The sequence below is a fragment of the Labeo rohita genome, chromosome 2, assembly GCF_022985175.1.
Source record: "Labeo rohita strain BAU-BD-2019 chromosome 2, IGBB_LRoh.1.0, whole genome shotgun sequence".
Lineage (NCBI taxonomy): Eukaryota > Metazoa > Chordata > Actinopteri > Cypriniformes > Cyprinidae > Labeo > Labeo rohita.
The window spans coordinates 31,012,704-31,028,065 of record NC_066870.1 but is presented as its reverse complement, the minus strand read 5'-3'; the positions used below and the strand labels follow the sequence as shown (position 1 = coordinate 31,028,065).

Genomic DNA, 15,362 nt, shown 5'->3' with positions numbered 1-15,362 from the left:
TGTAATAATCAAAAGCATCTCTCAACAATTGTATTTAAATTCCTTCTTTTTTATTTCCAGAACTACTGTGTTGTGTGTTAACATTTTGTCTGGTCAATAAAGTCTGGTAAATCATATTTATTAAAAATAATTTTTATAATGTTAGTATTAGTACTATAATTACATTAAGTAATATATTTCTGTCAGTTTTTGCAAGTGAAACCAATCTTTTATTTTGACTGGTTGCTGTAAAAACCTTTAAGTTTCTGTTTGTAAATATTATGATGTTTTTTTGTTTTTCTCACATGAAATGTTAATGAAGCGATGTGGAAAACACAGACTGAATCGCAGAAATAAATTAATACATAAATAAATAAATAAATAAATAAATTTTAAAAAAATCCAGTCATAAAAATGGAATTTACTGTACAGCACGGAATGTCATGGAATGTTGGATGAGTAAATTAAACGTATGTCACTACACTTAGATTAAAACATTATATGTACTAGTGTCTGTGAATACAAGGCCAAAAAATAGTATTAAATAGTAAAAATAGTATATCCAAAATTCTGTGACATTCCATGTTATACAGTAATTCCATTTTTATGACTGGATTCCGCAATTCCGTCCACGTTTTCCTCATTGCAGAAATCATAGGGCCCTACAAAGATATCATAATCATAAAACTTGAACAGTTAGAGCACCAAGATGAACTTCAGCTTCTTCCCTAACCAGACAAAAATAACCTGACAGTCACCTGACTTTAAAATTGTATCACCACTGTGAGCAGATTTGGAGAAAAGAGTAAGAAGCAGATTTTCTCCTTCAATCTCTAAAGCAACTGACAGATTGTAGGCTATTCAGTCATTGTATGAATCTATTCTAAGGCAGTTGGAATCTGGATTAAAGACAAATATAGAAACATTGGCTATTTCCCAGGTGTTTACATTATTTTGACCAACACCTGTATTTCATGCTGGAGCAGAAGCTGAGAAAATTTGCCTGTGTTCTAATTTGCCTGTGTGTGTTTGAAAGAGGAGTGTGTCACTGATGAGGAAGATGGTGCTGATGATGAGGTGGCCGGTGAGGAAAAGCAGACGGAAACAGAGCATATTTACTCAGATGCCCCAGATGAGCAACAGAGAACGCCAGAGCGAGGGGTTCACGATGAGAACGGTAGCCACACCTTTTTTTGCCTTTCCTGCGGTTGCTATCAGCTTTTTTCTCTACAGTTTATTTAACTATGCATCTGTCTGTCAGGTACTCCTGACGCATTTTCGCAGCTGCACACCTGTCCGCACTGTTCCCGCGGTTACAAGCGTCATACGTCGCTGAAGGAGCACATTAAACTACGCCATGAAAAGAGCGAGGACAACTACTGCTGCTCTCTCTGTAGCTACACCTTCACTTACCGCACACAGCTCGTCCGTCATATGACCGCGCACAGACACGTCCGGGAGCAGGTACAGCGCTGCACTCACACCTTCGTGATGTTCACACCTCTGTGGAGGAAATCACACAGAGCTTTTGTTCACAGTCACATGTTGACTCAGACACTTTCAAACAATTGCCTTTTCCTGTCTCTCGCTCTTTTCTCAGCGGAGTATTTCGCAGTCGGGCGGAAACAGAAAGTTCAAGTGTACAGAATGCTCCAAGGCCTTCAAATACAAACATCACTTGAAGGAGCACCTACGCATACACAGCGGTCAGTGAAGTACAGAGATTATTCTGGCAGTGGATATAACTTTAGTTAATGACTTTGTAAACTCAGGTTAAAGAGATGGTGCATCCAAAAATGAAAATTCTGTCCTTATTTACTCACCCTCAAGCCGTTCCAAACTTGTATGTATGTCTTTCATCTGTTAAAGGCAAAAAAAAATAATAATTTAAACAATATTTGTAACCAAATTATTTGGTCCCCATTCACTTCCATAGTATTTTTTTTCATACTACCAGCAACTATATGGTTACCAACATTATTCAAAATATCTTCTTTGGTGTTCAGCAGAGGAAAGAAACTTATAAAAGTTTGGTACAACTTGAGGGTGAGTAAATGATGACAATTTTCATTTTTGGGTGAACTATCCCTTTAAGGCCATTTTTAACTTTGGGTTAGGCTTCATTTTTAACACACTTTGTAACCACAGGCTATAAAACCCTGTTTTACAGAAAGATTAGTTTTGCTTTTTGCCAATTTTATATATATATATATATATATATATATATATGAGTCGCACAGGTATATTTGTAGCAATAGCCACTGTATAGGTCAAAATGATTGATTTTAGTTTTATGCCAAAAATCATTAGGATATTAAGTAGAGATCAGTAATATGCATTGCTAAGAACTTCATTTGGACAACTTTAAAGGAGATTTTCTTAATATTTGGAATTTTTTTTTTTTTTTTTTGCACACTCAGATTCCATATTTTCAAATTGTTGTATCTCAGCCAAATATTGTCCTATCCTAACAAACTATACATCAATCGAAAGCTTATTTATGTATAAATCTCAAAATTGACCCTAATGACTGGTTTTGTGGTCCATTTTCACATATTTTTTGTTACATTGTACAATAATTTTCAGATATAAAATTTCCCTTTTATTTTTGAAGTGGAAAGAGGCTTCTGTAAAAACCTTAATGTTTGCAGATGTACAGTGTGAAATTATATTAAGAATATATTATTATATTTACAGTGGTTTATTGTTAAAGTTTGAAGAGTATAACAAGTTTGATCAGCTTTAACCAAATGATATTTGAACTTTCCTTAATTTATTTGTAAGCACTAAGCACTAATATTAAATACTATTATTAAATATAATATTATTATAATACATAATATATTATAATATAATATAATACTATTATTAAATATAACTAATATTAATACTAATATTAAATATATACACAACCATACAAAATTTGGGGGTGTGTAAGATTTTTTTTAATGGTTTTGAAAGAAGTCTCTAACGCTCACAGTAAAAAATAAAAAAATACAGTAAAAACAAAAAATGTGAAATATTTATACAATTTAAAATAATGGTTTTGAATTGTAATTTATATTAAAATAGAATTTATCCTTGAAATGGCAGAGCTGAATTTTCAGCAGTCATTACTCCAGTCTTCAGTGTCACATGATCCTTCATAAATTATTCTAATATGCTAAATTTGCTGCTCAAGGAAAAACTCTTAACATTGAAAACAGTTGAAACAGTGCTTAATATTTTTTTTGGAAACTGAAATGAATTTTGATGAATAGAAAGTTCAAAAGAACAGCATTTATTTGAAACATCTTCACTGACCCCAAAATTTTGAACTACAAGCACTTCTCTAATTGATAAGCTTCTTTATCTCCATTTATCCAGGTGAAAAGCCATATGAGTGCTCTAATTGTCGGAAGCGTTTCTCTCACTCGGGGTCCTACAGCTCTCACATCAGCAGTAAGAAGTGTGCGAGCGTGACCCCTGCGGTCAACGGCCTGCCTCGCACACCTGGAGTGAAAACGGCTCTTACGGTTTCACGCTCCACACACATCCTTCTAAGGGAGAAGGCGGACATTACCAACAAGCCTCTGCAAGAGCAGCTCCCCCTGAAACAGATCAAACAGGAGCCTGTCGAACAGCAACCCAAACCTGTGTCAGCAACTCCCTCGATAGCCGCCACCACCACCACTACCAATGGAGTCATGGCTCCGCAAGGCGTCGTCCAAACATTGGTCCTGCCCACTGTCGGGCTTGTCCAGCCAATCAGCATCAACCTAAGTGACTTACAAAACGCGCTGAATGCAGCGATGGACGGTAATGTCATCAGGCAGGTGTTGACCAGCACAAATGCAAATGGAACGAGTGCTAAAATCGTAGGTCAAATGCCAGCGCAGCCGCAGGCGCAAGCGGTCGTGTTGCAGCCACAGCAGGCGCAGCCGCAGGTGATCTCTGCCATCTCTTTGCCAGTTGTGGGACAGGACGGAAATGCCAAAATTATCATCAACTACAACCCACAGCTGGAATCACAACTCAAGGCTGTGAAAGTGAACCCAACGCAACCCACAGCGACGCAAACCAGTATAGCGCAGGCAAAATCTACACAGGCAAACGTGGTGCAGCTTCAGTCGGTACACTCTAGCTCGACTGAAACCCAAACATCAGGGACACCGAAACCTACACAGGTAAACATCATTAAACCAGTCCAAACAGGAAACCTCAGCAAACCGCCATCTATCATCAAAATAACGCCTGCGCAGGCCGCCAGGTTGGTTCAAGCTCGGGCGGCACAACCAAAGCTCACCCAGCAAACTTTGCTGCTGGTGAGACGGGCAGATGGGACTCAGAGCCTTGTTGTTCGACAAATACCTGTTGCTAATTCCAACACGCAAAGCACAGAGACAAAATCAACCCCGGATAAGACAACAACCACTCCTCCAGCAGAGAACACCACAACTGAGACAACAGAAAGTACAGGTTCGCTGGAGGATAAATGTGTAATACAAAACCTCACCGCCCCACCAGAAATCAAAATCAAAACCGAACCAGCCTCTCCGTCCAAGATCGAGCAGAGTGAAGAGGACAAAGAGATGCAGACAGATGAAAATCAAGAAGGAGGGAAACAAACAACAGCGACAACTGAGCCAGTCGAACACTCTGGAACGGTTCACAGCGGCGTCGCCTGTGGAGATAACTTTCATAACTATGCGACATGTCTGCTTTGCGACAGCTCCCCGAGCAAACGTAAGCCTTCGGACAGTCAAGATGGTGATGCCAAAGGGTCGCCCACAACTATTTCTCTCTCCTCTTTACTGGATAAGGATAAGAGTGGAGCAGCAGAACGCCTCCTTCCTCTTCTCAAGGCCTACAGTCAGAACCCAGAGCCTACTGAGGAGCAGCTGTCTCAGGTGGCCAAGACAGTGAAGTTACCACTAGAGGCGGTCAGCAAGTGGTACCAGAAGATGCGCTCCAAGAAGATATTGCTCCAGGCTGCAGGCAACCAGAAAAAGAACCAAGAGGTAAATTTGTCATTTGTCATAATTGAGGGATAGTTCAAGAAAAAAATGAAAATTCTGTTAATAATTACTCACCCTCATGTTGTTCCAAATCCATAAGACCTATGTTCATCTTCAGAAATAAGTCTTTTTTGGATGAAATCCAAGAGTTTTCTGACCCTGCACAGACAGCAACACAACTGCCATGTTCAAGGCCCAGAAAGATAGTTAAGGACATCAATAAAATGTGATATTTTATAAAGCTATGAGAATACTTTTTGTGCGCAAAGAAAATGAAAATAACAACTTTATTCAACAGTTTCTTCCATGTCAGTCTTCACCATGTGTTCATGACAGTACCAGCCTTGTTTGCAATACTATTGTGCACAAAAACTATTTTTGTAGCTTCATGACATTATGGTTGAACCACTGATGTCATATGGACTATTTTAATGATGTCCTTACTACCTTCTTAAATGTGGTAGTTGCGTTGCTGTCTATGGAGGGTCAGAAAGCTCTCAGATTTCCTCAAAATTATCTTAATTTGTGTTCTGAAGATCAACAAAGGTCTTAAGAGTTTGGATCAACATGAGGGCAAGTAATTAATGACAAAATTGTTATTTTTTGGGTGAACTATCCCTTTAACAGAGATACACAATTTACACTTATTTATCCCGAATTCATGATAAAATAAGCAGATATGATAACCTCTGAAAAGTTAGGTATATTCTGTATATTCTAAATAAAATATTTACATTAAAGAATAACCATATATAAACATATAGTTAATTTATATATATATATATATATATATATTCATTATAATGTGTATATGCAGACTGTGTACACACAACCATTTAATAGTAATTTTTTAAATTTATATTTTTATTTCAAAGTAAAGACATCTATGCTGCTACAAAAAGATTTCAAATAAATGCTGTTTTTTAAGTTTCCACAAAAGTATTAAGCCACAATATTTTCAGTGTTGATAATAGCCAAATTTTGAAATATATTGAAATATAAACAGTTTTTTCCAGTTGTAATAATATTTCGCAATCTGACTGTTTTTACCCTATTTTTGACACTTTTTACTGGTAGTATATGTTTAAGTAGTACTAATATATTTTCAGATATTTAAAACAATAATCTAATCTAATCTAATCTAATCTAATAATTATTTTCATAGTTTCACTTCTTATAGCATTCCAATATTCACTTTTAAAAAATGTGGATGGCAAAATGCAATTTTATTACAAATATTGTTTTTGTAAAGTTACATGTTAAATCAAAGATCATCAGATGAAATAATCACAATCATTTATGTAATAATAATGTAATAAGTCATTTTCTTAAAGGATTGGTTCACTTCCAGAATAAACATTTCCTGATAATTTACCCACCCCATATCATCCAAGATGTTCATATCTTTCTTTCTTCAGTCAAAAAGAAATTAAGGTTTTTGAGGAAAACACTCCAAGATTTTTCTCCATATAGTGGACTTCAACGGGAGCCAACGGGTTGAAGGTCCAAATTGCAGTTTCATTGCAGCTTCAAAGAGCTCCACACGATTCCAGCTGAGGAATAAGGGTCTTATCTAGCAAAACAGTCTGTCATTTACTAAAAAATACAAATTTATATAGTTTTTACCCACTTAAACCCTTTAAAGCTGCATTGAAACTGCAATTTGGACCTTCAACCCGCTGATCCCCATTGAAGTCCACTACATGGAGAAAAATCCTGGAATGTTTTCCTCAAAAACCTTAATTTCTTTTTGACTGAACAAAGAAAGACATGAACATCTTGGATGACATGGGCTGAGTAAATTATCAGGAAATTTTAATTCTGGAAGTGAACTAAAACTTTAAAGTTGTCATTGAAAATGAATGAGTTTTTCCTAAACATAGTAATAATGTCTTGCTTCTTTGACCAAGAAAACTACACCATCTGCTGCACCTGAAGGAATGAACTCCACTCAAGCCACCTGCACTCCCACTCCACCCCCTGAAGGCACATCAGCGGACACCCAAAATGGAAGCGCCGCTTCACCTGCCTCCCCTCCAGCCAGCGTCTCCACCGATGATCTCGTCATCGTCAAGACAGAAGACGTAGAGGAGGAGCTGCAGTGTGAACCTCTGGATCTCTCGCTCCCAAAGTCCAGCTCCGCTCAAGCCAGCACCACCACTAAGCTGTCGGTCTCCACCCAAAAGGAACCGCTCAACCTCACCTGCCTTAAGAAGCAACCGTTGCCAGGCAACACCATCTATGTGACGCAGGGTGGAACAGGTCCATTAAACATTGTGACAACGCCATTGCCAACTCTGGTTGCCATAGCAGAGCCAGGCGGTGTTCCGTGCATAGGCACGGCAATATCCGGTAACAAACGAACCATACTCATCCCTCAGCTCACCTACACCTACACCACCAACCCCAGCATCAAAACGCCTGACAATGCCTTGACAGAAACAAAGGGGACGGTGATACTCAACAACTGTCCGGTAAGCACAACAAACACACACAAATGTTATCTTTCATGATGACGTCGTTCCTGACTCATTCACTCCGCCTTTCTTTCCCTCAGAAGGTGGCGGACACGGCTTCAGATTGCGTGTCAGAGGACCAGAACGATGAAGATTCACCACTAATGAAGAAAAAAAGGAAGACTGTCGGTGGCCTGTACGCCTGCGATCTGTGTGACAAAATCTTCCAGAAGAGCAGCTCACTGCTGCGACACAAGTATGAACACACAGGTACGGAAAAAAACGCTTGTGAATGACACGATTTACAGTAACTGGACACTTCAAAATGTGTTCATGTTTAGTAATATTAGAAACCAAAATATACTTGTAATCACCTCAGCTGGTGGTTCTTGCAAAGCCAAGGTCTTGGGTTTGATTTCCAAAGAAAACACATGCTGATATTAAAAAAAGTATATATAATGTAAAAATAATTAAAAAATAAGTTTAAGATAAACCAGGGGAGTAATTTAATTCACCAGGAGAGGGACAGGCGCTCACATAACAAAAAATAAATAATATTATTAAAAATGTTATTATTAGAATTATTTTAAAAAGAAGAGAACAAAAACAAAATAAATGCAATAAATAAAAAAGGAAAGGGCCATGCCCTCAGATAACAATTTTTAAAAAAATAACAAATAATAAGAAATAAAAACTGATAATAAAACCAAACTAAGTTAGCTTTTCCTTAAGAAAAAAAAAAAAAAAAAAAAAAAAAAAAAAGACAAAACCTTGCGTCCTCCTTTGTCCGAACACAAAGAAACCAAATAACAATCAACAGCTCCATACAAAGCTCTCCATAATCAACATATTTTAGGGAATCTTAGTAAAACATTTATGTAGGAGAAGAAAGTCTGTAGAAGCTTTTATCCTGTTCTGGTCATGTAACACCAGTATCAGTATAGCAAGCAACACCTGTTTGCAATTAAGAAAGGTAGAAAGAAAAACAGGAAACACATGGTGCAACAGCACCACCTCCTGGTTACACATAACATTTGCTTGCCGATGCAACTGGGTTAGATATTGGCATCTAATGACAGGGATTTCAAACAGGAGTCTGAATATGTAAAACAGAGAATTTTCTTAATTTCTTAACTTTATAAGATTTTTTTTTAACGAGTTTGAAACATCCTGGGGAAAAAAAGGGTATTTTTCCACAAATTTTGTATGTATGCAAACTGTATAATATAATATCCAAGGTACACATTTCTAGTAATTGTACAGTTAATTCTCATATTGTATTTTCAGAATGTTTTGGAATATTTTTCCTCAACCCAAATTTGTCACTACCGTAAAACACAGTAATATATAATTTAATAAGAAGGGTTACATTGACCTATTAGGATTTTCCATACATCTACCTTGTAAATATTTTTTTTGCTATTTTATAAAAAAGAATTCAGAGGTAAATCAGTAACATTTTTAACAACATTTTAAGTGTTACTTATGAGATTTGTTGTGTTTTAAATCCAATTTTTCTTTGTAAAAGGCAAAAAGTTGATCATACTGATTCTGAAGTTAAGAATTCATTAGTTTGAATATACATTGAACCAAAAACTATTATAACATTTTAGTTGATAATTCAGTATACTTTATTTGTGACAAAACATCCCATGTTTCGGTTGTGACTGCACATTTTCAGTAGTGACAATGAATTTCTGGTAGCGACCACAACATATTACAGAATTTTAACACACATTACTAAAACACTAAAATACAAAAAATTGCATAACTGTAAAAATCTTGTTTCCCCCAAATAAAGGATTATGTGTTCTCTTTTGTCACTACCGAAACAATGATGATATGTTTAGGTTCTGACTGTTATGGTAGTGACAATTTTAGATACTTTTGAACCTAGCTCAAGGACGCTAATCAGCACATAATTAGCCAGCACAGTTCTGAACAGTTGTACACATATAAAAACTAAACATTATGGAATAACTCAGAAAAAAAGTGTGCTTAATTGCAGAAAAAAAAGGTGTTCGGAAGTGACGTTCCTAAAAATTACACACAGATTTTTCAGACTTTTAAATACTTACATCAATCAAAACGATGGGGCCTATCTACTCACCATGTAGCTATGAGAAAGAGTGACAAATGAATATTTCCTGATCATAAATGTAGGGTTGTAGTTAAAATCAGGCTTAGCCAATGGACTAAAACATACACTTTTTGTTTTGGTAGTGACATAAAAATGGTAGTGACTTTTTTACATAAGGTTTCGTAGTTTACAAAGAAAATATTAAATAAATATTCTTTTGAACTTCACTTAAAAAAAGGATATTTTTAAAAACAACAATGGAATAAAATGCAAAAAGAAAAATGTTAATTTTCTTAAGTTGAAATTTAGGGGTTAGAAATTTTAGGGGTTCAGGACAGCCACCTCCCAAATAAGTATGAATAAGTTATATTAAGCTTACTGATATTTTAAATACTATTGTGGGTTTCAATAGATAACAGAAAGATCTTAGTAAACATCTAAGATTTGAATACTTAAATGCTTTTTAAATGTGTTTTTGGTTGTGGAACAGCATTTTGCACCAATGTAGAATGGCCCATATTTATTGTTTGCATGGATTGTGATGAAAATGCAGCGTTTCTGTGACTGTTTTACACAATCTGATATAAAGACAGTGAGGGAAAAACTGTGATAAACTGTGAAACTGCCAGAAAGAAACAACTGGTCCAACCAATCAGCACTAATTGTATATTACATTCTAAAGTTTGAAACACCTGATCTAATGCAGTGGCTTACATACATTTTGAAAATGTCTGAAAACCTTTGTGCTAACCTCACTGTATTGCATTATTATCATTCTAGGTAAGCGGCCTCATGAGTGCGGGATCTGTAATAAGGCTTTCAAACACAAGCACCACCTGATCGAGCACACGCGACTACACTCCGGAGAGAAGCCCTACCAGTGTGACAAGTGCGGGAAACGCTTCTCTCACTCTGGCTCTTATTCTCAGCACATGAACCATCGATACTCCTACTGCAAGAGAGACACTCATGAGCTGCCAGAGCAGGTCAGCACCTCCACTCCTCCCTCTCAACTCGACTCGGATGAGAGAGAGAGTGACGGAGAGGAAGAAGAGGATTTAACCGCTCTGGACATGAGTGATATCAGAGTGGTGCAGGTGGGAGACGATTACGAGGATGAAGAGGAGAGCGGCGGAGAGGAAGAGCAGGAACGAGGACACGAGGAGCAAGAGACAGAGGAAGGAGGAATGGTGATGGAAGTGGAGCTTGGAGATACTGACACTTTGGAGGAGGAAACGGTGGAAACTGAGAATGCTATGGAGACGCAGGAGGACGCAGTTCTCAGAAATAATGACGAAAACACAGAAATGGCAACCGAGGACTGAAAAATGAACGCTCTTCGGTCACTCACGTGGGACTAATGAAAGGTGACGAGCTCTTCATCATAAACTTACAATCGTCGGTTGCTATTGAAACTGTGTCTCAGCTCTTTACTGTGTATAAAACCCAGGTGTGCCTGATTTGCAAAACAATATTTCCTTGTTTAAAAAAGGAGAAACAGAAACTCCAACTCAACTAGACTTCGTAGGACTTCAAAGTTTCAGTTGTTTGGCTTTGTTCCGTTACTGAACCGCCCCCCCCCCCCGGTATGTCGATTTATCAGTGTTCACGTGTTTTTGTTGCTCTGTACAGTCAGATTTCTATACCTTTATATTTGCCAATGAAGTTTACGAAAATCAGTATTTTAAAGTTTTGAGAAACAAAACTAAATTCTGCACTGCAGGTATAACTGGTTTACTTACGGGGGTGATTCTCATGAAAACTGTCAAGAAGGGTCATATTTCACTTGAAAAATCGAAAGAGAAAAATTAAGAAATTATATTTTGCATGGCGACAATGAAGCCTTTTTTAATGAACACATTTTTAATTGTCTGAAACATTTAAGAATGATTGCATATATACGTTGATTTTAATTCATGCCATACAGTTTAAAGGAGAAGTCCCCTTCCAGAACGAAAATTTACAGATAATGTACTCATGTACTCCAGATGTTCATGTCTTTTTTTTTTTTTTCAGCCGTAAAGAAATTGTTTTTTGAGGGAAACATTTCAGCATTTTTCTCCATATAATGGACTGATATGGTGCCCCGATTTTGAACTTCCAAAATGCAGTTTAAATGCGGCTTCAAACGATCCCAAATGCGGTTATAAACGATCCCAGCCGAGGACGAAGGGTCTTATCTAGCGAAACGATCGGTTATTTTCATTAAAAAAAATACAATTTAAAAATTTGTAAATCGCAAACGCTTGTCTTGCTCTCCCTGAACCTAGTGTATTCTGGCTCAAGACAGTATGTGGAAAAACTCCAATCGTATTTTCTCCCTCAACTTCAAAAATCATTTCAAAATCATCCTACATCACTGCAAAAGTACAGACACAGTCTTTGCAAAGTGAACATGCAAAGATCATCAAACATCCTTAAAAAAAAGATAAAACAGCGATATAGGACGATTTTGAAGTTGAGGGAGAACATGAGATGGGAATTTTGCGACATTACCTAACTGTCATGAACCGGAAAAAACAGTTTAGGCAGAGCGAGACAAGATAAGCGTTTGACATTAAAAAGTATATAAATTGTATTATTTTTATGAAAATAAGCAATCGTTTCGCTAGATAAGACCCTTCTTCCTCGGCTGGGATCGTTTGAAGCTGCATTTAAACTGCATTTTGGAAGTTCAAATACGAGGCAATGTAAAAGTCCACTATATGGAAAAAAAAAAATCCTGAAATGTTTTCTTCAAAAATCATAATTTCTTTAGGGCTGAAGAAAGAAAGATATGAACATCTTGGAGGAGAGTACATTATCTGTCAACTGTTGTTCTGGAAGTGGACTTTAATTCAGGCTGATTTTAATTTTAAAAAAAGTGTTCAGACAGAATGGTTTTCATTATGTATTCCAGTATTTTTAATCTTCACATTAGACTATTTCTGAATGCAATCATTTTTTTTAACTTGATTTTTTTGGGGGTGAAATATGACCTGGGCATTTCTTTGTGAGTTTAACCACAGATACTTAATGCCTCAAGTTTAAGATACCATTCAGTATTTTTGTCGTGTTAATCAGGCAAGCTGTTGTTAGCGTTGCCTCGTTTTTCCCCATCTGATTGTTTGTCTGCCTTATAAAGGAAATTAAATTGCACTTCACTATTAAGAGCTCATTTATAAAAAGAAGAAAATTTAAATCAAATGAATCATTAATAATAGAAACATTCATAGGAATGCTTATTATCATTTTTAAAAAAAAAAATCAAATCACTTTGATAGAATTGTAATGAACTACTCAACTGAATAATTCAAATCTCTATTTGAATTCTACTGACAAAAAAAAAAAGATGTTTTGTAATAAGCACTCCAAAATATTTGTCGGTAATTGTAAATGTTACTTTTCACGATCATGACGCCATAACTTCAGGAAAAAAAAAGTGTCAACCTCAAAAGGCAGTTTCACCTGTTGTTACATTCGTCTTTGTGTGGCTTTACGTTGTAATGTGTCAGTCTGTGTTCATAGGAGATGCTCTAAGGAACTGCACACCCACAGCCTTATGCAAGACCGCCAAGCTGTAAGTGCCATTCACAAACATTAACACAGTGCTCCACAGTCACGCCGGACAATCTAGACTTTAGTCAGCTCACCAAGAATTTAATCATATGCACTGCCAGTCAAAAGTTTTTGAACAGTAGGATTTTTAATGTTTTTTTTAAAGAAGTCTCTTATGCTCAACAAGCCTGCATTTATTTGATTGAAAGTACAGCAAAAAGTGAAATTTTGAAATATTGTTACGGTTTAAAATAGCTGATTTCTATTTTAATATATTTGAAAATGTAATTTATTTCTGTGATTTCAAAGATAAATTTTTAGCATCATTATTTTAGTCACATGATCCTTTAGAAATCATTCTAATATGATTTGCTATTCAGAATACATTATTATTAATATGTTGAAAACAGCCAAGTAGAATTTTTTCAGAACAGCATTTATCTGAAATAGAAATCTTTTGTAAAATTATAAATGTCTTTATCATCACTTTTGATCATCCTTGCGAAATAAAAGTATTAATTTCTATAATATCTTCAGACACTGAAGACTGGATTAATGATGTTGAAAATTTAGCTTTGATCACAGGAATAAATTTCATTTTAAAATATATTCAAATAGAAAGCAGTTATTTTAAACAGTAAAAATATTTCACAATATTACTGCTTTTGCTGTATTTTGGATCAAATAAATGCAGGCTTGGTGAGCAAAAGAGTTTGTTCACTGTTCAAAAACTTTTGACTGGTAGTGTATAAAAATGTCCGAACTGCTCAAGGACCCAACAGATTTGACAAATTCACAAAAGTATTAAAGTTTGTAACACTGCCCTCAGTTGTAATCAAATGGCACACTGTCAAGCTGTTATAGCTCATGCTGGTTTTCAGTGTTTAGAAAAGTTGTTTTCTCTCTTAGCCCACTTTGGTTGCTAGTTTAACTTTACTATGAGGGGAAAAAAAGATATGTAGCCCTGCATATGTAGAACCTAAAACAAATAGCCAAACCAAGTAATGAACACAAACCAATTAGAAGTAGGTTAAGGATTATTTGATGAAATGTATAAAGCATAGGATTGTATAGGAGAGCGCAAGACCTCCAACACATATTCATCAGCAAGTGTTCTCTCTGTTAGGAAGATTTCCAATGTGCACGGCCATGTAAATGAAACTAAATCTAGCATCGCGAAGTCATGCAGAAGGCAAATACGGACCGTATGTAATATGACTGTGAAGTGCATGATGAAAGCAGCACTTTGGAAGAGGCGCATAGGATTAGAAATGTTTTAGTTGATTGTGTCTGAGCAGACCTTACAGTATTATTAATTTCAATGTATTTCGAATTGTTTATTCATTTTGTGTTTATGCATGTGTATATTGTGTAATACCATCAGTATTATTGTCATTGACAAATGTTTCATTTGTAGAACCTTTTTATATACGTCTTATTTTTGTATTGCTTTATTTATTGCGTGTGTAATATACACAACACTGTAGTTTAACACAATGTATTTTAGAATTAATCTCAGTGCCACGAAGGAGGTTCAACCCTGACATATAGTATATAAATCCGAATTTAACAGTATTAGTTTTATAACTTCAAGTTATTTTTTATTGCTACCACAGAAAGTCAATCAGGCAGACATTTGCACCCATTGCTTTGGTTTTTCCCAAACCCTGAACCTTTCCCAACAGCTTCACGGTAATAGTAAATGACCCTTAAACCTGTGATCAAGAGCATGGATTCATGTTGTACTGGTGTTGAAATTGCCATTTTGGAACCAAAAGTAGTCAACCCATTTTGTCTGTTTTTATTTGTGCCAACTTTGCATTGTGTGTGTGTAAACGTCACATTTTCCACGAGGTGATGAACTTATTTGTAGGATTTTTCTTCCTTTGTTTCCTTTTATGATGCCCCATAAAATAAAATGAAGTGAAGCACCAAGTCATTTCTAATTTGCTTATTCATTCTCAAACAAATTTAGCAAACACGTGCCAATATTTAATCATTTTTTGGATGACAGTGGATCTCCAGGAAGATGTTTAGCATTTGATTTAAAGAACTGTAAGAAAAGAAAAAAGAAAGAAATGAAAGTTTCTAATACTTAACCCATAAAAAGCAGATGGGAGTACATTTTCAGGTGTGTTGAGTGGCATAATATGCACTGTTTGTGAGGTTTTCTATCTGAAAATGCAGAAAAACACTGGAAAACTTGCAGGAATAATATTTTGTTTTGGAAAAAAGAAAATGCTTCCAGTAGGACGAAGAGGAAATCTCCACTTTTCCACAATTCATTTTGTTAACTTCCACAATTTCCAATTC

At 36.0% G+C, this 15,362-nt stretch overlaps 1 protein-coding gene across 3 annotated transcripts in view; it reads left to right on the top strand.

The window, feature by feature from the left end:
* zeb1a (zinc finger E-box binding homeobox 1a) overlaps positions 1-14,984 on the top strand; it is a 28,863-nt gene extending 13,879 nt beyond the window's left edge. For 2 of the 3 annotated variants that reach the window (XM_051127129.1, XM_051127145.1), the window contains exons 4-10: positions 1,016-1,156; positions 1,241-1,443; positions 1,580-1,685; positions 3,346-4,979; positions 6,887-7,450; positions 7,534-7,702; positions 10,293-14,984. In XM_051127129.1, coding sequence (XP_050983086.1) covers positions 1,016-1,156; positions 1,241-1,443; positions 1,580-1,685; positions 3,346-4,979; positions 6,887-7,450; positions 7,534-7,702; positions 10,293-10,837 — 3,362 coding nt within the window. In that variant the 3' untranslated portion in view covers positions 10,838-14,984. The remainder of the gene's footprint in view (positions 1-1,015; positions 1,157-1,240; positions 1,444-1,579; positions 1,686-3,345; positions 4,980-6,886; positions 7,451-7,533; positions 7,703-10,292) is intronic. The other variant, XM_051127137.1, reaches the window with a different exon arrangement.
* The last annotated feature ends 378 nt before the right edge of the window (positions 14,985-15,362 follow it).